This window comes from Schistocerca americana, chromosome 4 (genome assembly GCF_021461395.2).
Source record: "Schistocerca americana isolate TAMUIC-IGC-003095 chromosome 4, iqSchAmer2.1, whole genome shotgun sequence".
In the NCBI taxonomy this organism is placed as follows: domain Eukaryota; kingdom Metazoa; phylum Arthropoda; class Insecta; order Orthoptera; family Acrididae; genus Schistocerca; species Schistocerca americana.
Genome location: NC_060122.1, coordinates 548621771 through 548648327, shown reverse-complemented (window position 1 = coordinate 548648327; position 26557 = coordinate 548621771). Strand labels below are relative to the sequence as shown.

General features: G+C 44.0%; 1 protein-coding gene across 1 annotated transcript in view; it reads right to left on the bottom strand.

Annotated features, from left to right (window-relative positions):
* The window catches only part of LOC124613606 (ecdysone-induced protein 78C), a 212750-nt gene extending 193954 nt beyond the window's left edge, over positions 1 to 18796 (bottom strand). The window contains exon 1 of the mRNA XM_047142320.1: positions 18458 to 18796. Coding sequence (XP_046998276.1) covers positions 18458 to 18796 — 339 coding nt within the window. The remainder of the gene's footprint in view (positions 1 to 18457) is intronic.
* Between the last annotated feature and the right edge of the window lie 7761 nt (positions 18797 to 26557).

The window sequence follows — 26557 nt, the reverse complement described above, 5'->3', positions numbered from 1 at the left end:
ACATTCACGAATGTGCTGATCTGAAGCGCAGCGCATCAAGAGAGGTAGCCAGCACACCTACGGACATGCTTCGTTCTGCTGTGCAGAATGCAATCCTGCACTTTCAGACTCTTCTGGACACCGATGGGCGCCATGCTGAGCCCATTCTGTAGCAGTAATGGTATCGGTGTGTAATGGTGTGATGTACCTTAGCGGCACATTAAAAGTGTTCCTGTTTTATTTCTCTTCCCCATGTTCTTGACATTAATGCGACCAACTTTTGACCTCGTACAGTAATTAGTTTCCATGTTATAACGTGCTAAATAGGGAAAGTTTAACTATAGTCACCCGGCATTCTTGAATCCAGAGAACCTTTGCCAACCCTCTTTTAATAGCATCAATGACACAGAGCCATCCTAAACGAATGAAAATGCCCAAATTATGTTTGTTCAACTGGCTAAACAAATAAAGTGGAAGAAACTCAAGTCCAAAGGACTTTCCATCTTTCAATGGTATTTGATAATGAAACTGGTAGTCATTAGATAAAATTGTGTTGGTCACTGTTCCAACTGTCAATTTGTTCAGAATATGTATTCTCATGTTACTTAAAGCTTAAAGACTGAAATATACAGTACTGAAGTTCCACAATAATATTTGTTATGTAGTTCATTGTGAACCGGCTTTCGGTTTTCTAGGCCATTATTAAACAATTTAAGGCGAACAGATAGTACGCACAAAATCAGTTACAGCATATAGCTCCACAAAGATTCTTGAAAAGACAAGTGACTATTCCGACTATATGTTTATACAAAAACACAATCATAATTAAATTTACAAAGAAGCAATGAATAAATAAATTTCATATTAGTTTATACTCAAAGGTTAGAAGTATAAGAATGTACAGGCCAAAAACGGTACGCAAGTGAGAACTGGCACAGACTACTGTGTTACATGGACAAAATATGCATCTACATCTGCACGACTAATCTAAAAATCACACTTAAGTACCTGGCAGAGAGTTCTTCGAACCGCCTTCAGACTATTTCTCTACCGTTCCACTCTCTAACAGTGCGTGGGAAAAACGAATACTTAAAACGTTCTATATCAGCGTAGATTTCTCTCTTTTATTAACATGATTATTTCTCCCTATGTAGGCTGGCGATAGTAAAATATTTTCGCATTCAGAGGAAAAAAAGTTGGTGTTGGAAATTTTCTGAAAAGATCTCGCAGCAAGGAAAAGCACCGTTGTTTTAATGACTGCCACTCCAACTTGCTTATCATATCTGTGGCACTCCCTAGAGTATTTCGTGACAATACAAAACGAGCTACCCTTCTTTGGACTTTTTCGATGTCCTCCGTCAATCCTATCCTATAAGGATCCCATACCGCACAGCAATACTCTAGCAGAGGACGGAAAATCTTAGTGTAGGCAGTCTCTTTAGTAGACCTGTTGCGTCTTCCAAGTGTTCTGTCAATAAAACGCATTTTCCCTTCCCCACACTATTTTCTGTGTGTTCGTCTCAAATTAAATTGTTCGTAATTGTAATTCTTTGGTATTTAGTTGAATTGACAGCCTTTAAATATATTATGATTTATCGTGTTCATGTAGATGGTCACACACTTTTCCCTATTCACAGTCAATTGCATTTTTCGCGTAATACAGATATCGTGTGCAACTCAATTTACAATTGATTGTGACCTTTTGAGGACTTTACTAGACCGTGAATGACAGAATCATCTGTAAACAACCTAAAGGGCTGCTCAGATTGTCTCTGAAATAGTTTATATAGGTTAGGAACAGCAGAGGACCTATAATACTTCCTTGGTGAACGCCAGATTAACTTCTCCTTTACTCGATAACTTCCCTTCGACTACTACGTACTGTGACCTTTCTGCCAGGAAATCACGAATACAGTCGCACAACTGAAGCGGTATTCCATAGGCGCGCAATTTCATTATACGTCTCTAGTAGGAACGGTGTCAAAAGCCTTCTGGAAATGTAGAAATATGATATCAATTTGAAGTCTCCTATCGATAGTACTAATTGCTGCGGACGCATAAAAAGGAAGTTAAGTTTCACAAAATCGATATTTTCTGAATGCGTGCAGATTGTGTGCCAATAGACAATTAAGTGGTGAATGCGATGAAACGGCAAAAAAGGATGAGGAGTCAGAGATGAGGAAAGAGTCTGTAATTGTGAATGCGGGTCGTCTGCTGACGTATGCGTGGGCTGTCTGCTGTGGGTTCTCTGAATGTGGAGATGCAGGTTAACCAACCATTGTAAGAAGTAGAATGCGACTGCACTGGATTAGAGAGACATAGACGGATGGATGGAGAGGGTTGTATGGGCGCACGACGGCAAGGTCTTCAGCGCCCGCTCAGTAACAGATTGAGACGGGTGTCAAGAAAAGACTCAGAACAGTAAGATAAAAGAGAACGTAAATCACAGGTAACAAGCTTGGAAAAATATGTGCCTACCCACACCGAAGCGTGGGACGAAGCATGCCGCCAGCAGTAAAACATGGACAACACAGGAAGAAAGTGATAGAGGGAGCTAAAACAATGTAGCAGATGGAAGTCGCTGGCTGACTGCAAGGAAAAAAGGGAGGAGCCAGCCACTTTGCAATACACTAAAACCTTCAGCCTAAAAGTTCAGGCCAGAGTCCAGACACATCACAAAACTTTAAAACCCCAGACACACACGTCTCATCACTAGCTAAAACACAGGGCAGATCCTCATAGTCGCTGTGCAGACACTCTGAGCCCTTCCGGCCACCGTGTGTGGACCCCGGACGAGGGGAGAAATGGTTCAAATGGCTCTGAGCACTATGGGACTTAACTTCTGAGGTCATCAGCCACCTAGAACTTAGAACTACTTAAAACTAACTAACCTAAGGACATCTCACACATCCATCTCCGAGGCAGGATTCGAACCTGCGACGGTAGCGGTCGTGCGGTTCCAAACTGTAGCGCCTAGAACCGCTCGGCCACCCCGGCCAACGACGTGGGGAGACGGTTAGGCATTCCCTGACGCTCTGCGATGGCTCCTATAGTCATCTTAGTTAGGATATATAGTCAGGTTGCATAAAAATGCAATTTTTTTTTGTATCACTGATGACGGGCTGGGATTCCATATAACCGTACCATTAAGTAAAGTGGTGATCAAGGAGTTATTTTCGTGATTTTATTAAATAAGATGTTGTTGTTATATAAAATTCTTTGTCTCACAGCAACGTCTTATTTCCGTTACCATTCCAGTTAAGTTATTCAAACTTTCAACTTAAAGTTAATCAATAATCAGAAATTTTGTAGTGATATTTGCTCAAGCAAACGGGCGTAGGCGTCTTTCACAAAAGATACAGGGTGGCATTTTCAAGCTGAGGATGCCTGCCGAGGCTTTGCGGAAAGCAAGTATCATGCAGGGTGCGTTGGAGAGCGTTTCTGCTGTCGTGTGAAATTACTCCCCATGCCATAACTTCAGGTATAGGTCCATTGTGACTAGCGTTCGGACAGGTTGGTTGCAGACCCTTAGCTGGCCTCCTCCTAACCAACACACGGCCGTCACTGGCACCGAGGCACAGCCATCAGAAAGCAGAAAAAAAAGTTCAAATAAAATCTTATGGGACTTAACTGCTAAGGTCATCAGTCCTTAAGCTTACACACTACATAACCTAAAATATCCTAAGGACAAACACATACACCCACGCCCGAGGGAGGACTCGAACCTTCGCCGGGACCAGCCGCACAGTCCATGACTGCAGCGCCCAAGACCGCTCGCTAATCCCGCGCGGCAGAAAGCAGAACAGACCTCCATCCTGCCTTCCAATGAGCTCTCGGTTGACACCACTGAACTCGCAAACGGCTATGATTTGGTATCACTGTAAGGCGCGCTACAGGGTTTGTGCCTGTGAGCTGTCCTTGAAGTACCCGATTTACAACACTTGGTTGTATAACTGTGGTGCCACTGCTGCTCAAGTTGCTGCTGCAGAAGCAGTGCGATGCGCCAGAGCCACAGCCGAAAGCGATCGTCTCCCCTCTCGGTAGTGCTATGAGGCCGTCCGGAGCCCGGTCTTCTTGCGGTCCTAAGTTCTCGTGACTAACACTGCCAGCAATCACATACATTGGCTACATTCCTGCCGAGTCTCTCTGCAGTATAGCAGAACGAACAACCAGCTTCTCATAGCCCAGTTACACGAACTCATTAAATCTCAGTGAGGTGCTGATGATGGTGTCTTTGTCGCCTTAAGGGCATTCTTGAGTAACACCAACTTATCGCGTCTAGTCTCAAAAGTAACAAACGTTCAAGATGGTTAATACCCGTTAAAGCAAACCTGATACGTTTTCCTATAGTGACGCTGCTAGCACCATTCTTATGCGTCTGGCGCGAAATTTGAACAAACATTATCTTTAGATGTACACTACTGGCCATCAAAATTGCTACTCCACGAAGAAGACGTGCTACAGACACGAAATTTCACCGACAGGACGAAGATGCTGTGATATGCAAATGATTAGCTTTTCAGAGCATTCACACAAGGTTGCCGTCGGTGACGACACCTACAAAGTGCTGACATGAGGAAAGTTTCCAACTGATTTCTCATACACAAACAGCAGTTGACCGGCGTTGCCGGGTGAAACGTTGTTGTGATGCCTCGTGTAAGGAGGAGAAATGCGTACCATCACATTTCCGACTTTGATAAAGGTCGGTTTGTAGCCTATCGCGATTGGGGTTTATCGTATCGCGACACTGCTGTTCCCGTTGGTCGAGATCCAATGACTGTTAGCAGAATATGGAATCGGTGGGTTCAGGAGGGTAATACGGAACGCCGTGCTGGATCGCAACGGCCTCGTATCACTAGAAGTCGAGATGACAGGCTTCGTATCTGCATGGCTGTAACGGATCGTGCAGCCACGTCTCGATCCCTGAGTCAACAGTAGGGGACGTTTGCAAGACAACAACCATCTGCACGAACAGTTTGAGGACGTTTGCAGCTGCATGGACTATCAGCTCGGAGACCATGGCTGCGGTTACCCTTGACGCTGCATCACAGACAGGAGCGCCTGCGGGGTGTACTGAACGACAAACCTGGGTGCACGAATGGCAAAACGTCATTTTTTCAGATGTATCCAGGTTCTGTTTACAGCATCATGATGGTCGCATCCGCGTTTGGCGACATCGCTGTGAACGCACATTGGAAGCGGGTATTCGTCATCGCCATACTGCCACATCACCCGGCGTGATTGTATTGGGTGCCATTGGTTACACGTCTCGGTCACTTCTTGTTCGCATTGACGGCACCTAGAAGGGTGGACGTTACATTTCAGATGTGTTACGACCCGTGGCTCTACCCTTAATTCGATTCCTGCAAAACCCTACATTTCAGCAGGATAATGCACGAGCGCATGTTGCAGGTCCTGTACGGGCCTTTCTGGATACAGAAAATGTTCGATTGCTGCCCTGGCCAGCACATTCTCCAGATATCTCACCAATTGAAAACGTCTGGTCAATGGTGGCCGAGCAACCGGCTCGTCACAATACGCCAGTCACTACTCTTGATGAACTGTGGTATCGTGTTGAAGCTACATGGTCAGCTGTACCTGTACACGCCATCCAAGCTCTGTTTGACTCAATGCCCAGGCGTATCAAGGCCGTTATTACGGCCAGAGGTGGTTGTTCTGGGTACTGGATTTCTCAGGATCTATGCACCCAAATTGCGTAAAATGTAATGACGTGTCAGTTCTAGTACAATGAATACCCGTTTATCATCTGCATTCCTTCGTGGTGTAGCAATTTTAATGGCCAGTTGTGTAGAGACACGTATACCAATTTTCGTTTATGTCGGGGAACTCCTCCCTGATGTTGCGATCTTCCTCGGCGTCAATGTATTTCACAAAGAATCTTTGTTCTGCTGTGAACTCTCGCTGAAGTTGTGCGGCCCATCTTTTTTGTCTTAAATTGCGTAATGGCCTAGAGAACCGAGAGACGGTTCACAAGGAAATATAAAATAAATATGACTGTGAAACATCGGTATTGTGTACCTCCAAGTACCGGCGGAATATTCCATAAATGTTACTTAAATAATTCAGTGTGGCTGAAGTACATAGCCAATCAGGCCGTTAGTCGCCAACGGTAATTAGAATTTGTGGATGACGGCTAGAGCGGGCGGTGAAAGCTGGCGGCAGCGGTGGCAGGGCTAATGCGCCGTGACGGGCGTAATATCGCGCGGACACGCCTCACCCAATTAATTAGAGCGCCTGGCGCGGGTAAGCAGCCGTTATTGGTTCGCCGTCACGTGCGCACCGGCTCTTACACCTGGCCGCCTGGCTGCACGGGAACTCTGTCACCGAGAACACGTCGAGGTCTACACTCCGCAAGGCATCTTATGGTACGTGGCAGGGGGTATTTCCTGTGCCACACTCACATACTGCTCCCCCCCCCCCCCCCCCCCCCTCGTATTCCAGCCGTGAATGGTACACCGGAAGAACCTGCAATATCTGATAGCTTACTCGCTTGCTAGAGAGTCAGTCCCACTGAAGTGGTGGATAGAGTGCCTCCACCTTTTCCTCTGTCCGTGAGAAAATTAATTACACTCTCTGACCAAAAGTTTACGGAGACCGCTGTGTAGTGCAGAACTGACCACTAGATGTCACGGGAGGCGAACCCGCCAGTGTAACAGGAGGCTGGGAGTATTGTGTTACATTACATTACATTTATACTTGCTCCGTAGATAATGAATACGACATTTCGTAATGATGTCGAGCGTGTCACTTTAACGTAAGTTTTCATTAAACAATATAATTTTTTTTTTACAGTTACTACTTCGTATCTAATATTCATGTATTGAGGAGATGGAGTTCTCATTAAGAAATTATTTTAATTTGTTATCAAATGTTGGTTGGCTTTCTGTCGGACTTTTAACGCTATTTGGCAAATGAGATTAGATTAGATTCACTTTCATTCCAATTGATCCATAGTGAGGAGGTCTTCCAGGATGTAGAACATGTCATAAAAACAATAATACATGACAAATATTTACAACTGAAATAAATAAGCTAATAGACTTTCCACAGGTTCCAAGTGGAATGATCGTCATTTTTTTAATGAGCACTATATGAAGGAATCATTTTACAAACACTAATGCACTGAATTTAAAATAAAGTTTTTTATCCGTAAGGTGGTTGTTGTTGTGATCTTCAGTCCTGAGACTGGTTTGATGCAGCTCTCCATGCTACTCTATCCTGTGCAAGCTTCTTACTGCAACCTACATCCTTCTGAATCTGCTTAGTGTATTCATCTCTTGGTCTCCCTCTACGATTTTTACCCTCCACATTGCCCTCCAATACTAAATTGGTGACCCCTTGATGCCTCTGAACATGTCCTACCAACCGATCCCTTCTTCTAGTCAAGTTGTGCCACAAACTTCTCTTCTCCCCAATTCTATTCAATACCTCCTCATTAGTTATGTAATCTACATCTAATCTTCAGCATTCTTCTGTAGCACCACATTTCGAAAGCTTCTATTCTCTTCTTGTCCAAACTATTTATCGTCCATGTTTCACTTCCATACATGGCTACACTCCATACAAATACTTTCAGAAACGACTCCCTGACACTTAAATCTATACTCGATGTTAACAAATTTCTCTTCTTCAGAAACGCTTTCCTTGCCATTGCCAGTCTACATTTTATATCCTATCTACTTCGACCATCATCAGTTATTTTGCTCCCCAAATAGCAAAACTCCTTTACTACTTTAAGTGTCTCATTTCCTAATCTAATTCCCTCAGCATCACCCGACTTAATTCGACTACATTCCATTATCCTCGTTTTGCTTTTGTTGATGTTCATCTTATATCGTCCTTTCAAGACACTGTCCATTCCGTTCAACTGCTCTTCCAAGTCCTTTGCTGTCTCTGACATAATTACAATGTCATCGGCGAACCTCAAAGTTTTTATTTCTTCTCCATGGATTTTAATACCTACTCCGAACTTTTTTTTTATTTCCTTTACTACTTGCTCAATATACAGATTGAATAACATCGGGGAGAGGCTACAACCCTGTCTCACTCCTTTCCCAACCACTGCTTCCCTTTCATGCCCCTCGACTCTTATAACTGCCATCTGGTTTCTGTACAAATTGTAAATAGCCTTTCGCTCCCTGTATTTTACCCCTGCCACCTTTAGAATTTGAGAGAGAGTTTTCCAGTCACCATTGTCGAAAGCTTTCTCTAAGTCTACAAATGCTAGAAACGTAGGCGTGCCTTTCCTTAATCTTTCTTCTAAGATAAGTCGTAAGGTCAGTATTGCCTCACGTGTTCCAACATTTCTACGGAATCCAAACTGATCTTCCCCGAGGTCGGCTTCTACCAGTTTTTCTATTCGTCTGTAAAGAATTCGCGTTAGCATTTTGCAGCTGTGGCTTATTAAACTGATAGTTCGGTAATTTTCACATCTGTCAACACCTGCTTTCTTTGGGATTGGAATTATTATATACTTCTTGAAGTCTGAGGGTATTTCGGCTGTCTCATACATCTTGCTCACCAGTTGGTAGAGTTTTGTCAGGACTGGCTCTCTCAGGGCTGTCAGTAGTTCTAATGGAATGTTGTCTACTCCCGGGGCCTTGTTCCGACTCAGGTCTTTCAGTGCTCTGTCAAACTCCTCACGCAGTATCGTATCTCCCATTTCATCTTCATCTACATCTATAAGGTAATAAACATGTAATAGAACTACTAAAATGCTTGTTTACAATGAACACATTACTGCACTGAAATGCCGCAGAAGTTAGATTGTACTTACACACACACACACACACACACACACACACACACACACACACACACTTATTTACAATGCACACATTACTGCACTGAAATGGTGCAGAAGTATATCAGTTGGTTCAACTGAGAAATTCATCGATGGAGTATGAGTTGGCCACCAACAAATCCTTTAGCCTTTTCTTAAACTGAATTTAATTAGTTGTTAAGCTTTTTATGGCTGCTGGCAAGTTATTGAAAATGTGTGTTCCTGAATAATGCACACCTTTTTGTACAAGAGTAAGTGACTTTAAAACCTTGTGAAGATTATTCTTATTACTAGTACTGATTCCGTGAACTGAGCTGTTGGTTTGAAAAAGTGATATATTTTTTGTGACAAATTTCATTAAGGAATAAATATATTGGGAAGCAGTAGTTAGAATCCCTGGTTCCCTAAAGAGGCTTCTGCAGGATGTTCTTGAGTTCACACCACATATAACTCTTACTGCACGTTTTTGTGCCCGGAAAACTTTAGCTTGGCTTGATGAATTGCCCCAAAAAATAACCCCATAATTTATTATGGAATCAAAATAAGCGTAGTATGTCAGCTTTTTCATTTTTGTATCCCCTATGTCTGACACAATTCGCATTGCAAATAGAGATTTGTTAAGACGCTTCAGCAGTTCTGTGGTGTGCTTCTCCCAGCTGAATTTATTATCAAGCTGTAACCCCAAGAATTTATCACTGTCCACTTATTCTATCTGCTTGTCATCGTGTGTTGGGCATATACTCGTAGGACAACTCTTACAAGTTATGAACTGCATGTAGTGTGTTTTTTCAAAATTTAATGACAAAGAATTGGCTGGGATCCAGTGATTAATGTCCACAAATGTTTTATTAGCCGATCTGTCTAAGACTATACTTGACTTGCAATTTATTTCAGTGTTTGTATCATCGGCAAACAAAACGCAGTTGGCATCTGGTAATGACCAAATATTTTTGTGGCACCATAATTCATTCCTTTCTGTGCCAAAGTCAGACTTAACCAAGAATAGTGAAGATCATTATTTTTTTCTTGTACTGTATCGTTTCTGCAGATCAACGTGTTTCTTTCAGTTCAATTTCTCATCAATGCTTACACACAGAAATTTTGAATATTCTGCCCTAGCAGCGGACTTCTGTTCAAAGCTTATATTTATCAATGCTACAATGCCATTTACTGTGCAGAACTGTATATACTGTGTTTGCTCAAAATTTAGTGAGTGTCCATTTGCGGAGAACCACTTGATAATTTTCTGAAAGACATTGTTGACAATTTCCTCAGCTAATTATTGTTTGCTGGGTGTGATTACCATACTTGTATCATCATAAAAATGTAGAGTGGCAAGTTATTAATATTAATTAAGAAGAATAGGGGACCCAAAGATGAACCCTGTGAGACACCATTCTTGATACATCCTCAGTTAGAGGAATCTGCTGATTTTTGCAGAGTATCTATACTGTTAAGTTCGACATTCTGCATTCTTCCAGTTAAATGTGAATTAAGCCATCTGTGTGCATTCCTACTCATACCACAATACTTAAGTTTATCTAGAAGAATTTCATGATGCACACCGTCAAAAGTCATTGAGAGATAACAAAATATCCCAGTGGGCGATGTTCGGTTACTCACAGAAATTAATATTTGATCGGTGAAAGTAAATATAGCATTTTCTGTTAAAAAGCGTTTCTGAAAATCAAATTGACATATTGTTGGTACTTTATTTTTACAAACGTATGAAGCTACTCCTGAAACATTGAGTGAGATTAGGCGGTCGTTGTTAGCATCAGACCTATCCTCTTTTTTTACGCAATGGTTTAACGATGGCATATTTCAGTCTATCTGGTAAAACGCCATGTTTCAGTGAGCTACTACATATGTGACTAGGAATCCTCATTATCTGTTGGGCACAAGCATTTAGTGCTCTGTTGGAAATGCCATCAGTTCCACGCGAGCTTTTATTTTCCTAGTATCATAGGAGAGTTGGTTGAATTTCAATTTCATCAAATTGCAGGCGCATTTCCTCTTCAATATACAGGCTTGCATTTTCTAACTAACAGCTAGATCCTATTTTCTGTACAAGCTAATTGTCGATTTTTTTACTATTTTCTGTATAAGACGTAAAAAAGGTTATCAAAATGTTTTCTACTCCTGAATTGTGTTACAAACTTTTCTTTGAGTTTAATATAAATACAGTTTTCCTGTGCTCTCGGGTGCCCTGTTTCCCTTTTAACAGTATTCTTAATTCTTCTGGAATTTTTAATAACTTTTCTTCATACGGTGTTGTAGTTCTTATAATGTTTGACTGTTTCTGTAAGATAAATTTCCCTTTTCTGTGTACGAGATATTTTTGCCCGTTTAGTAAGCCATGGCTTTTTAGATGGTTTCTTGCAACTATGTTTCACTGTTTTCTTAGGGAAACAGATTTCAAATAATCATGAAAGCTGTTGTCTGAAGAGTAGCAGTAACAGCGGAGTAGGTTGGACAAGATAGCTCAGTGACTTCAAACCTGGGTTAGTAATTGGATGTCACTTAAGTAACGTATTCATCAGGGACATTTCAATCCTTCTAAATTTGCCCAATTCGACAGCTGGTGATATTACTGTGATGTGCGAACCTGAAAGAACAATCACAACTAAACCATGACGAAGCAGACCTCATGCAGTGACATACAGGGACCGTCGAGCATTACAGAGGGTTAAAAAAAACCCACATGAACTCGCTGCAACAAACCATTCTTGAGTTCCAAGCTGTAACTAACAGTCCAGCTAGCACAATGATTGAGTGTAAGGGGTTCCAAAGATTGAGGTCCAGTTGTCGGCATGCTTCTCCTATGTCCCCTCTTTCTGATATTAATGCTAAGCGACGATTGAGATGATATAAAGATCGATGCCACTGGACAGTGGATAAGTGGAAACGACTGATTTGGAGCGATTAATCGCGAAGTTCCCTGTGGGAATCCGATGAGTGGGTTTGGGTTTGGTGAATGCTTGGAGAACGTTACCTGCCACTGGCGTTACGGTGTAGGTGTAGTTTTTGCTCTTAAGGAAACTCGTAAGTGCGTGAGCATATGAACACATCTGACAGCACTGTGTGCTGCACATACCAGAGAAACACTTCGGAGACGATGATTGTGTCAGCATAGTAGTGCACCCTATCATACAACAGCAGCTGCGAGGCAGAAGTTTATGGCCTATAACATTTCTGAAATGGCGTGCCCTGCCTGGAGTCCCGACCTACATCCAGTGGTGGACACCATTGGGACGAGTTACAATGTCGACTTCAAACCTAAGGCTCTAATATCACTACCTTCCCTGGTTTCGGTTCTTGAGGAGGAACGGACGGCCACTGAGACGCTTCATTGAAAGTGTCCCCAGCAGAGTTCAACCGTCATAAAGGCGAGGAGAGGACACTGCATGTAAAAATGTTCACTAACAGATATCATGATACTTTTGCAGCTCTTAATTTCATTAGCAAATATCTTCATGGTGCACAACGGCTCATTTCGGATTGGATGAGCATTTTCGTAACATGTAAGTCTGCAGGCTTTCGTGGCCGTTGTCATTAAAGTTAAAATTTCTGTGTTGTTAGGCTGCGTCATATTTCCTCTAAAATAATCGACGTTTCGACCCCTCTGCCGGGTTCTTCTTCAGGATGTTTCGATGTTCACTATCGCTCTAGCAATAAGAGACACCGAAACGTCCAATCATAGTGGACACCGAAACATACCGAAGAAGATCCCAGCAAAGGGATCGAAACGTCGATTATTTTAGAGGAAATATGACGCGCCCTAACAACTCGAAAGATTTTAACTTTAATTTTCGTAACACTTTAGAGCTAACTAAATGAGTCCATGACGAAACACGGTGATTTTCTGTGTATCTTCTCTACTTCCTCTATCAATCCTAGCGATACTCAACTACGGGACTAATTAGTGCTTTTAAGCTATTTCTGTTGTGCGTGTGTACTACATTTCTTGAGTATTCTAAGAAATGGCAGTCTGTCATTTTCTTTTTGTACAAAAACATTGTACATCGCCTTTCCACCATAAATGTATCCGGGTGCACAGTCGTAGATATTTTGCAGCTGGACTCTGTTTCCAGTGACGGACCGTCGATGGTGTATTCTAACAGTGGCGCTAATTTACACGTCAAACCGTACATTTGTTTACGCCGAGTAAGTTGCTGTATCTGGTTCAAGCCATGACCCTCTGTAGGTCTCCACCAATTTCAGTGTAATTTTCTGGCCTTGCAGTTTCGCTATAGCAGAGCCCCCCAGAAGGTGATACCGAAATCCACTGACAAAATTTCGGAGCTTGGTACGGCATATTTTTGTTGCAAGGGAATCTCGCTCTCCGGTTGCTCGCTGCAGAGGTAAGTGTATTTCTTTTGACTTCTTATTCCCCTTTATCTTTGTATGCATGTTATACAGAAAATATCTGTACAACAGTGTAAATGTCCATGGTATGCGCTGACTGTTTTGTCTGCAGACTAGCCTGTGCCATTCACTCGCGGTGCTTGCTGTTGACAACAGCCACTTTAGTCTTCGCCTTCAAGCTTGCTTTCAGTATAGCTTGGTTACGTATCGAGTTCGTGTTTAAGCAGTGTTAGTTGTACGTTAACAATTAACAATGGTAGACAACAGTATGCACAGGTTTAGTGATGAAGTGTTTACCGATATACTCCTAGCTTATGGGTTCATTCAATGTGATGGGAAAGCGGTGCTACGAAAGCCTCCTGGCGCTTTTGCCACACCGGTAGCGGACACATCGCACTGCTTTGTACATAAGCGCTCTCTCCGTGTTTTCTATGTACATTTTAGTGGTTACATATTAGACTTTGGGGTAACAAACCAAATGAATCTTAATTACATAATTAATCTGTGATGAAGAATCGGAGCCGACGGGAGCCTTGTAGCAGGAGACTCAGACTATATCCCTGAACTACCTCCGAAATTTAGTTGGTGGAGTTTAGGTTCGCCCAGTACCTTTATTTATGTAAATAATGCGTCTTTCTATATTTACATCTACATCTGCGTGATTGCTCTGCTATTCACAATAAAGTGCCTGGTAGAGGGTTCAATGAACAATCTTCAAGCTGTCCCTCTACCGTTCCACTCTTGAACGGCGCGCGGGAAAAACGAGCACTTAAATTTTACTGTGCGAGCCCAGATTTATTTTATCGTGATGATCATTTCTCCCTATGTAGGTGGCGCCACCAGAATGTTTTCGCAATCGGGGGAGAAAACTGGTGATTGAAATTTCGTGAGAAGACCCCGTTGCAACGAAAAACGCCTCTTTTTTTTTTTTTTTAATGATTGCCACTTCAATTCACGTATCACGTCTGTGGAACTATCTCCCCTATTTCGCGATAATACAAAACGAGCTGACCTTCTTTGTACTTTTCCGATGTCATCCGTCAGTCCCACCTGATGCGGATCCCACACGGCACAGCAATACTACAGAATAGGGCGGACAATTGTAGTGTAAGCAGTCTCTTTAATAGATCTGTTCCTCCTTCTAAGTATTCTGGCCATCAATCGCTGTCTCTGGTTTGCTCTACCCACAACATTATCTATCTGATCGCTCCAATTTAGATTATTTGTAACTGTAATCCGTAAGTATTTAGTTGAATTTATAGCCTTCAGATTTGTGTGACTTATCGCGTAATCGAAATTTAGTGGATTTCTTTTAGTAATGATGTGAATAACTTCACACTTTTCTTTATTTGCGGTCAATTGCCACTTTTCGCACTAAACAGATATCTTATCTAAATCATTTTTCAATTCGTTTTGGTCATCTGATGACTTTTCAAGACGGTAAATGACAGCATCACTGTAAATAATCTAAGACGGCTTCTCAGATTGTCTCCTATGTCGTTAATATAGATCAAGAACAATAGATGGCCTATAACACTTCCTTGGGGAATGCCGGATATTACTTCCGTTTTACTCGATGACTTTCCGTCTGTTACTACGAACTGTGACCTTTCTGAAAGGAAATCACGAATCCACAGTACTGAGGCGATATTCCATAAGCACGCAGTTTGGTTGGAAGACGCTTGTGAGGAACGGTGTCGAAAGCCTTCTGGAAATCTAAAAATATGGAAACAATTTGACATCCCCAGTCGATAGCACTCATTACTTCGTGAGTATAAAGAGCAAGTTGGGTTACGCAATAACGGTATTTTCTGGATCCATGCTGACTGTGTGTCGATAAATCGTTTTCTTCGAGGCATTTCACTTCATGATGTTCGAATACAGTATATCTTCCAAAACCCTACTGCAAATCGACTTTAGTGATATGGGCCTGTAATTCAGCGGATTAGTCCTACTTCCGTGCCGGCGGTGTGGCCGTGCGGTTCTAAGCGCTTCAGTTTGGAACCGCGTGACCGCAACGGTCGCAGGTTCGAATCCTGCCTCGGGCATGGATGTGTGTGATGTCCTTAGGTTAGTTAGGTTTAAGTAGTTCTAAGTTCTAGGGGACTGATGGCCTCAGAAGTTAAGTCCCATAGTGCTCAGAGCCATTTGAGCCATCCTACTTCCGTTTTTGAGTATTGTTGTGACTAGAGCACTTTTCCATTATTTAGGTACGGATCTTTCTGTGAGCGAGCGGTTGTATATAATTGGTAAATATGGAGCCATTGTATCTTTGGTCAATTTCAACAGCTGCTTAATAATTTACTTATTACCTTAGGAATGAACCTGAAAACTGCGACTATGGCTCCCGTCACTTGTAGAATAATTCAGAACAAATGAAAATTTGTGCCGGACCGGGACTCGAACCCTAATTTCCCGCTTGTCGCGAGCGGTCGCCTTAACCACTTTTTTGGTGTGTTTTTCGTTTTATTGGTGATTTTTCGTTGCATTTTGCCTGATCGGACGTCATTTGACACCCGTTGAAGTTCTTCGTTGATTTCTTCACTCAGTTTCTTTTATTACGGAAGCAGCCAGCTCTGTGACCGAACACGCTGAGCTACCGAGCCAGCACCACTCAGGCTATCCGAGCGCTCTTCCAGTAGCGACCCAAATCTCCACTTGTCCTGTAGTCTACTATCCCCTGCGCTCGCACTACATTACATGATTCCCACACAGGGTGTGACAGTGTTTTCACCCGTCGTCGCCTTGCTACAGCATGAAATACTGCAGCGTGTGTCTGGGATAACAGAATCTGGGAGGCTCTGGAGACGCGTTCTGAAATATTCTACAGCTGAAGTGGAACCATAGTCTCTGTTTTTGGGTTCATTCTTAAATGAATGCGGCTGTTGAGCGTCAGTGTAGTGTTTCAGGTCTTGCACTTCAATGCTTATTATATGGTAGCGATATACAGGGTGACACACGGGAGACGGACGGTTTTGAACTGCGTGGTACTGAGGGCGCGGTGGTGGGAGGTGGGCGTGGTGGGGATAGTTCTGATCCTCACAAGACGCCATTTCATTTACTCAGTCACTATGGAGCAGTGGGACTTGCAATGTCGAGTGTTTGTCTATGACAGTTTCGTGAAAAGTGGTGAGTCTATTATTGCTACGCAGCGATTGTTTCGTGCGCGGTTTAATGTCGGTCGACATGGAGCTGTTCCGAGCCGTAAAACAATCCTCAGATGGGTGGAAAACTTGGCTCTGGCTCTGAGCACTATGAGACTTAACATCTACGGTCATCAGTCCCCTAGAACTTAGAACTACTTAAACGTAACTAACCTAAGGACATCCCACAACACCCAGTCATCACGAGGCAGAGAAAATCCCTGACCCCGCCGGGAATCTAACCCGGGAACCCGGGCGTGGGAAGCAAGAACGCTACCGCACGACCACGAGATGCGGACGTGGAAAACTTCAGATCAACTGGAAAAATAAGAAGCATCCTGGCCCGAGACGCAGAGTAACGACACCAGAAAATGTTGAATGGGTAAGGCAAGCGGCAGTCAGAAGCCCAGGACGGTCAAGCTAGACGTCATGCTAGTGAGTTACGAATCAATCGTGAATCGATTAGACGAATTTTGCATAAAGAATTAAAATTCCATCCCTACAAAATGCTAACTGTCCAACAACTGATTTTGCTGTTCGGGAAGACTTCGTGTACAGAAAGCAAGTGATTTTTGGATCGAATGAAAATGAAATTTTATTGATGTGCGATGAAGCTCATTTTCATTTAAACGGGACAGTGAATAAGTAAAACCTACGTTACTGGGCTCCAGAGTATCCACACGTTATCCACCAGCGACCGCTACACTCAGAAAAAGTAACAGTGTGGTGTGCTGTTGGTTCTGTTGGCATTATTGGACCTTATTTTTTTGAAGAGAACGGGGCCACATTTACTGTTAATTCGGTTCGTTACATTCGTATGCTTGAAACATTCTTGAAACCAGAACTAAGAAGACGACGAATCCCTTTAAAACGCGTTTGGTTCCAGCAGGATGGGGCAACATCGCACACCATAAACACTTCAATGACAGTCCTTAGACGCATGTTTCCTGGCCGGATTATCTCACGTTTTAGCAATTTTCCTTGACCTCCCAGGTCTCCCGACTTGTCAGTATGTGACTCTTTTCTGTGGGGATACCTTAAGAACTGTGTCTATAACCACAAACCACAAAATTTGGACGAGTTGAAGAAATTGCTGCCATCCCTGCAGAGATTTTAGTCCGTGTGGGGAGGATTTTGAGAAGAGACTTGAGTCCTGCGTTGGAAATGATGGACATCACTTTGACGACTTACTTTTCACAAATAACTTTGTTAACTAAAATGGCAAATAATGAGCTTTGATTTTGTGTAAATAAACGTGCATTAATTGTAAAGTTGGCTGAGTATTATTTCATTAAAAACCGTCCGTCTCCCGTGTATCACCCTGTATTTAACTTTGAGGTCAAACCTTTATCACTTTTATCTGGATGGGAACCACAGCCTCGATAAATTTGTAGAGAGATTTTGTTCCACTAGGCTGTATTTAAAATTATAGTTCATGGAGCAATACTAATTTCGAGCTTAGCTAATTTTCAAGTGCAACTGTGAACAGATGCGGATGAATCATACTCGTCACTAAAAATTGGGTGCTATGGATGTCCTCATCATCAGAAACCAAGTACTCAAGTACCATTGGCAACTGTTAGGTGTGGTTTGTAGCGATACATCGTGAAAATATGCATTTTCAGGACTGTGTTACGCGTAATCACGCATAGCACGCGGTTTTTAGCTGACGAGGATGGTGAATTCACATGGTGAGCTTGAAAGTTAGCTGAACGCGAAATTCGTGAAGTTCAATAAAGTACAGTTTTAAATACAGCCTTTTGGAACGACTTCTGTCGTCAGACCTTTATTTCTTCCCAAGTATTGTTGGTTATAATAATTTATGCTAAACAATATTATGGTATTAGAGTATTATCCCTATTTCCACGTTCTCATCGAGTTGCTTAGAGCGTCGCTGCGCAGCGTAAGAATTGTAACTCCCCGAATGGTGTGTTTTGGTGCAGCAATCCACTCGCGGGTGGATGTGAGGTCGTAGCTTTATCGTCGCCTCGCTTTCGCTGTTCCTGAGGGGAATCCCCACGCAATCACGCACCTGCCGACCTACCCTCCCCTTGTCCCCCCCCCCCCCCCCCACGACTCCACCGTCGCTCTTCTGTCCCTCCGGCCCACGCACTGCCTCGGGGTCTGGGGCAATCCGAACAAAACGTGCTCGTTCGCAATTTACTCTGGCGGCGGCGGCGACGACTCCCTGCAGCGAAGACAAGTGAGTGGGGGCGGAGAGCGCCGTGGCGCCACCTGCTGTGCGCTTCTCGGGATTACTGCGGCCCGCCGCGGCGGCGACAAATCCTGATATTACGCCGGGGGGCGCGTCCGTTAGCGCGGACACCGTTCCGATATAAGGGCTTTGCTGGGCAAGGCTGGCATAATTAGCACCGACGCGGCACGCTGTAAATACTGGCATACTCTGCTCCTCGTAACGACGGTCTAGCAGGAAGAGGTGTCTGGGAACACCGACCTTAATGGGAAACCTCTCTCTCTGTATCTGTTCTCCTCTCTCCTCCATATCGTGGCTGGGGACGAGGCAGCTCGACGCATACGGGCAAATTACCGAAAAGTAGAGCCCCGGTTTTGTCAAGAAATTTGTGAAATTACGAGCTGTATTCGTAAAGCAGGGTTAGAACATACAAGAAGCTCCAGAATTATCCTCTTTCATGCGGACCCGACACTGCACGGACAACCGAAAAAAACCGCTAATCCAAAATACGAGAGCGTTTTGAAAAGTAATGCTCCCGAATTTTTGTGTGTGACAACTCTTCAAGTTTTTTAAATAAAACAAGCTTTATTAAATCTCTACATCTTCCGCAGGTGGCAGGGGTAAAATACAGGGAGCGAAAGGCTACTTTCAATTTGTGCAGAAACCAAATGGCAGGTATAAGAGTCGAGGGGAATGAAGCAGCGGTTGGGAAGGGAGTGAGACAGGGTTGTAGCCTCTCCCCGAAGTTATTCAATATGTATATTGAGCAAGCAGTAAAGGAAACAAAAGAAAAATTCTGAGTAGGTATTAAAATCCATGGAGAAGAAATAAAAACTTTGAGGTTCGCCGATGACATTGTAATTATGTCAGAGACAGCAAAGGACTTGGAAGAGCAGTTGAACGGAATGGACAGGGTCTTGAAAGGACGATATAAGATGAACATCAACAAAAGCAAAACGAGGATAATGGAATGTAGTCGAATTAAGTCGGGTGATGCTGAGGGAATTAGATTAGGAAATGAGACACTTAAAGTAATAAAGGAGTTTTGCTATTTGGGGAGCAAAATAACTGATGATGGTCGAAGTAGAGAGGATATAAAATGTAGACTGGCAATGGCAAGGAAAGCGTTTCTGAAGAAGAGAAATTTGTTAACATCGAGTATAGATTTAAGTGTCAGGAAGTCGTTTCTGAAAGTATTTGTATGGAGTGTAGCCATGTATGGAAGTGAAACATGGACGATAAATAATTTGGACAAGAAGAGAATATAAGCTTTCGAAATGTGGTGCTACAGAAGAATGCTGAAGATTAGATGGGTAGATCACATAGCTAATGAGGAGGTATTGAATAGAATTGGGGAGGAGTTCGTGGCACAACTTGACTAGAAGAAGGGATCGGTTGGTAGGTCACGTTATAAGGCATCAAGGGATCATCAATTTAGTATTGGAAGGCAGCGTGGAGGGTAAAAATCGTAGAAAGAGACCAAGAGATGAATACACTAAGCAGATTCAGAAGGATGTAGCTTTCATTAGGTACTGGGAGATGAAGCAGCTTGCACAGGATAGAGTAGCATGGAGAGCTGCATCAAACCAGTCTCAGGACGGAAGACCACAACAGCAACATCATCTTCATTCTCCACGTCTACGTATTTATTTCTCAACATAGTCATCCTGGCGGCGAACACGATTCTCCCAACGAGAGGTCAGTTTGTTGATACCGTATTTGTAGAATGTTTGACTACTTGCACCGCTTCATCAATCACTAAGTGAAGTTCTCGAAGGTGTTCTTTAAGTTTTGGAAAAAGACGAAAATCGGGATAATTCGGGACTGTATGGAGGATCATCGGTGACAATGAACCCAAGGCATCGCATTGTTGCACAGGTTGCAGCGCTCGTGTGTGGTATGGCATTGTCATGCTGAAGCAGATAGTGCTTCATGTGTGGTCAATCTCCTCGATTTCTAAACATAATTACACCACACTGTTTCTCACGCAACGACATAGTTACGTTAACGTAGTCTTGTTACACGCTACTGTCGGATACCTCCAGCGACAGAGGTCTGCGAATATGTAGGCATGAAGAATGTACACAACGTCTGTTCTATTTATAAAGCTTTAAGAATTTTCGCATTAACCATTTGGAGGCATTAATTTTCAGCACGTCCTCGTACACATGTTTTGACGGTTCCATCTATTTACTGCGTTTACAAAACACATTACGTATCACCTTTGAAAGCCCATTGTATCATTTATACGTTACTAGCCGAAAACACAACTTGTTTACAAAATTACCGTTGCTTCACACTGTATTTCATATCACTTGCTTTCAGTTCCCTTTTGGAGAGTAGGCGTGCTACTTTTTTCTGTTTCTGTGATTGGTCCACTTTCTTCCTGAAGACGGTCCTCATTTTCCGTAGAGACAGAATAATGGTATATTCAAATGAATTTTGTCTTTTACAGTATAGAGCTTGGGCTACAGGCGAATCAAGGAGACAATTAGGAAGAAGACAAGAATAGATAGATTTTCTTGAGATGAATGACATGAAGTTCAAGACAGTTCACCAGTTCAAATACTTGGCACCTTGGTTTACCAACTAAAATTACATAGAAATGGAGATCAAGGAAAGAATGGCAGTGGGAATGAGAAGCATATGTTCCCTCAGTCAGATACCAAAATCCTTATCAGCGAATACTAAGATGAGAATCTGTAACACAGTAACGTGCCCAGCAGTCATGTACGGCTCAGAAAACTGGTTCGTGATAAAACTAGAAAAGGAAAAACTATTAATATTTGAAAGGGAAGTAATCAGGAAGATTGAGGGTCCAGTCTTAGATAAAGCAGAGTGAAGAAAGAGGAGGACAGAGGAATTCTACCTCTTGATGCAATACTATAGAAGCTGAAGAGCAAAAGAATCTAGTGGGCAGGCCTTGTAACCCGTATGCCAGAAGAAAGACAGACGAAGAAAGCATTCGAGGGGAAACCAAACACCAGACGCCACATAGCACGACCAAGGCAGCGCTGCATGGACTACCTGGTGAAGGACCTGGCAGTTCTGAGACTGAAGACACCTGGAGGAGATGAGCACAAAACGGAAAGGAACGGAGGCAGTTTGTGGAAGCAGCGCATGGTCTGCGGGACCTGTGACCTCTGGATGTGTGTCTATGTATGTGTGTATCTATGTGTACAACAGGTCAACTCAGTTCAGTACCACGGCGTGAGTGCTATGGATCTCCTATCACCCGCATCGACTGCAGGTGACCGAAGTGGCGTCAAATTGAAAGACCGGCACCCGGCGAACGGCCTGCCCGACGGGGGGCCCTAGCCATACGATTAAATAAAACCCCACAAATGTCAATTTGTCTGGTTGTTAAGTTTCGTACCTCTTCATGTGAACACTCCTTATACAATAAAGAGCCAAATAAACTGGTACACCTGTCTAACAACGTGTAGGGCCCACGCGAGCACGCAGAAGTGCCGCAACACGACGTGACATGGACTCGACTAATGTCAGAAGTAGTGCAGGAGGGAAATGATACCATGAATCCTGCAGGGCTGTGCATAAACCCGTTAGAGTACCAGGGGGTGGAGACTCTTCTGAACAGCATGTTCCAAAGCATCCCAGATATGCTCAATAATGTTTATGTTTGGGGAGTCTGGTGGCTAGCGGAAGTGTTTAAACTCAGAAGAGTTTTCCTGGACCCACTCTGTAGCAATTCTGGACGTATGGAGTGTCTCATTGTCCTGCTGGAGTCTCCCGAGTGAATGCTGGTGATCAGACAGAATGCTTAGTACGTGTCAACTGTCAGAGTCGTATCTAGACGTAGCAGGGGTCCCATGCCACTCCAACAGCACACGCCCCACACCATTACAGAGCATCCACCAGCTTGAACAGTCCCCTGCTGACAAGGAGGGTCCATCGATTCGTGAGGTTGTCTTCACGCCCGTACACGTCCATCCGCTCGATACAATTTGGAACGAGACTCGTCCGACCAGGCAACATGTTTCCAATCATCAACCGTCCAACGTCGGTGGTGACGGGCCCAGGCGAGGCGTAAGGCTTTGTGTCGTGCAGTCGTCAAGTGTACACGAATGGGCCTTCGGCTGCGAAAGCCCATCTCGATGATGTTTCGTTGAATGGTTCGCTCGCTGAAACGGCCCAGCATTGAAATCTACAGCAAATTGCGGAAGGGTTGCATTTCTGTCACGTCGAACGATTCTCTGCTGACGTCGTTGGTCCCGTTCTTGTAGGATCTTTTTCCGGCAGCACCGATGTCGGAGAGTTGATGTTTTGCCGGATTTCTGATATTCACGGCACACAAGTGAATGGTCGTACGGAAAAATTCCCATTTCATCGCTACCTCGGAGATGCTGTGTCCAATCGGTCGTGCACCGACTATAACACCAGGTTCAAACTCAATTAAATCTTGATAACCTGCCATTCTATTAGCATTAACCGATCTAACAATTGCGCCAGAAACTTGTCTTATACAGGGTGTTACAAAAAGGTACGGCCAAACTTTCAGGAAACATTCCTCACACACAAAGAAAGAAAATATGTTATGTGGGCATGTGTCCGGAAAATCTTACTTTCCATGTTAGAGCTCATTTTATTACTTCTCTTCAAATCACATTAATCATGGAATGGAAACACACAGCAACAGAACGTACCAGCGTGACTTCAAACACTTTGTTACAGGAAATGTTCAAAATGTCCTCCGTTAGCGAGGATACATGCATCCACCCTCCGTTGCATGGAATTCCTTATGCGCTGATGCAGCCCTGGAGAATGGCGTATTGTATCACAGCCGTCCACAATACGAGCACGAAGAGTCTCTACATTTGGTACCGGGGTTGCGTAGACAAGAGCTTTCAAATGCCCCCATAAATGAAAGTCAAGAGAGGTCAGGAGAGCTTGGAGGCCATGGAATTGGTCCGCCTCTACTAATCCATCGGTCACCGAATCTGTTGTTGAGAAGCGTACGAACACTTCGACTGAAATGTGCAGGAGCTCCATCGTGCATGAACCACAGGTTGTGTCGTACTTGTAAAGGCACATGTTCTAGCAGCACAGGTAGAATATCCCGTATGAAATCATGATAACGTGCTCCATTGAGCGTAGGTGGAAGAACATGGGGCCCAATCAAGACATCACCAACAATGCCTGCCCAAACGTTCACAGAAAATGTGTGTTGATGACGTGACTGCACAATTGCGTGCGGATTCTCGTCAGCCCACACATGTTGATTGTGAAAATTTACAATTTGATCACGTTGGAATGAAGCCTCATCCGTAAAGAGAACATTTGCACTGAAATGAGGATTGACACATTGTTGGATGAACCATCCGCAGAAGTGTACCCGTGGAGGCCAATCAGCTGCTGATAGTGCCTGCACACGCTGTACATGGTACGGAAACAGCTGGTTCTCCCGTAGCACTCTCCATACAGTGACGTGGTCGACGTTACCTTGTACAGCAGCAACTTCTCTGACGCTGACATTAGGGTTATCGTCAACTGCACGAAGAATTGCCTCGTCCATTGCAGGTGTCCTCGTCTTTCTAGGTCTTCCCCAGTCGCGAGTCATAGGCTGGAATGTTCCGTGCTCCCTAAGACGCTGATCAATTGCTTCGAACGTCTTCCTGTCGGGACACCTTCGTTCTGGAAATCTGTCTCGATACAAACGTACCGCGCCACGGCTGTTGCCCCGTGCTAATCCAGACATCAAATGGGCATCTGCCAACTCCGCATTTGTAAACATTGCACTGACTGCAAAACCACGTTCGTGATGAACACTAACCTGTTGATGCTACGTACTGATGTGCTTGATGCTAGTACTGTAGAGCAATGAGTCGCATGTCAACACAAGCACCGAAGTCAACATTACCTTCCTTCAATTGGGCCAACTGGCGGTGAATCGAGGAAGTACAGTACATACTGACGAAACTAAAATGAGCTCTAACATGGAAATTAACCGTTTCTGGACACATGTCCACATAACATCTTTTCTTTATTTGTGTGTGAGGAATGTTTCCTGAAAGTTTGGCCGTACCTTTTTGTAACACCCCGTATAGGGCCGCGCGGGATTAGCCGAGCGGTCTTAGGCGTTGCAGTCATGGACTGTGCGGCTGATCCCGGCGGAGGTTCGAGTCCTCCCTCGGGCATGGGTGTGTGTGTGTTTGTCGTTATAATTTAGGTTAAGTGGTGTGTAAGCTTAGGGACTGATGAGCTCAGCAGTTAAGTCCCGTAAGATTTCACACACATTTGAACATCTTATATAGGTGTTACCGACAACAGCGCCGTATTCTGCCTGTTTACGAATCTCTGTATTTGAACACGGGTGCCCGTAACATTATCTTTGGCACTTCAGTGTAGATAGCAAGTGTAAAATAAAATTTAAATATGAGACAACATTTGGTTGTTCTAGTGGCCTAGTTGTTTCGCCTAACCACCCATACTTGTTTTATACGCGTGTCTTACAAAAAATCACATGAAAATGGCTACGCTTCCAGACCTGCTCACCAACGAAAGCAAAGTAAAACGATAGTTGAATCCAGACAAGCATAGCTAATATAGCAGAATGTTGTGTTTCCAACCACTGCCATCGATTCGATCGGCAGTAGTGTTGGCAGCCACTTCAGCTGTAGCGCCTATCTGTTTACTTCACTATTTGACAGTCATCTAGACGTCTTATAACTGACGACATCACATCGATAAAAAAAGACTTGACGGAAGCTACGTAAGTCAATGGCTGCCAAAAAGGTATTATGACTTACCTGTTGGGAGACGAATCTTAATGTCTATTTGTTTCTTAAAATCATTCGCCTAAGGTTTGTGGTGCATCTGATGAAATAGAAGGGACAGCTGCTCATTATTTCACTACGTACGCATTAGTCGTACCTGCTGCATCTACGACTGACTTCATTCTCGTTGGAGGGAGCACAGAGAACTGCAGTCTGATTGTTTTATGAGGTTAAGAGGACAATGTAGAATGCTCGGACCCTATGCTGAGAGGCCAACAACAGTGCAGGCGTTGAAAATTCGCGATTATACCTATCTTAGCTTTGTGAGGGTACTTGTCGTTAGTCCTTGCTTTCAAGAAACACACTCTACCAATCCCTGTATTACCCCATAAACTCTGCGATGCCTGCTAGCCTACTGATCTGTTAGAGAATGATGCACGCTGCTCGTGCCAAAGAAATGGTCGAGCTGGTGAATTCCGGCTCAGATAATTGACTGGCGGTTTGCGCAGGGCCCACCGCTGCCGGTGGCTGCTGCGAATAACGAGACAGGTTTACGCGCCGCGGCTGGTCAGATGTCACGGCGCGGCTGTTGCAGCCCTCACGACCGGACGCCCACTCGCTGGTTGCATACGTGGGGAATGAGCCACGCGCGAATGCCAGAAACCCGTCCTGCCGCCTGCCAGTCGGCATAACAGGGCGTCGAACTTCCCTCACAATCATATCTCTTGATATTTTTACAAGCAACTCCAGTGCCACCATACGGACACCAACTAAGTGAGAGGGGCTCGTGTTAGGTCAGCGAGCTGCGCCCCGTAGTGTTACCGGTCATTAAACATTTATTTATAAGAAAGAATGCCACGAATGTATTTATTGCAGTCTTCTATTAGTCCAGCTCTTCCTTCTCCCTCTTTCTGTCTCTAGAGTGGTAAGATGGCCAACGTGTCGGTAGGGATTTATGTCCACTCTGTTCGTATGAAGTATTTGCGGTGGAAAACAGAATCCATTAACGTTCGCGTTCGCTTCGCGAGTGCACGTAATGGCATCCATTTCGCTGTGAGTGACTGTAATCCGTGCGGAAGTTACTTCGACAGTAAAAGACGTACGAATACTCTTCTTGTAGTCGTCTACATGTAACAGTCGTTTTCTGCGGCCCACGCCAGGTCGGGTTGCGAAGCGACATCGTTCAGGCCAAGTGGAGCGCAGTGTACGTCATCAGCGATTCCGGCACCATCTGTCACACCGCCAGCCATCGAGGGCGTCGTCTTCGACGGCGGCCACTGCGGAGAAAGATGAAGCGTTAGCAACAAAAGGCTCAAATGGCTCCAAGCACTATGCG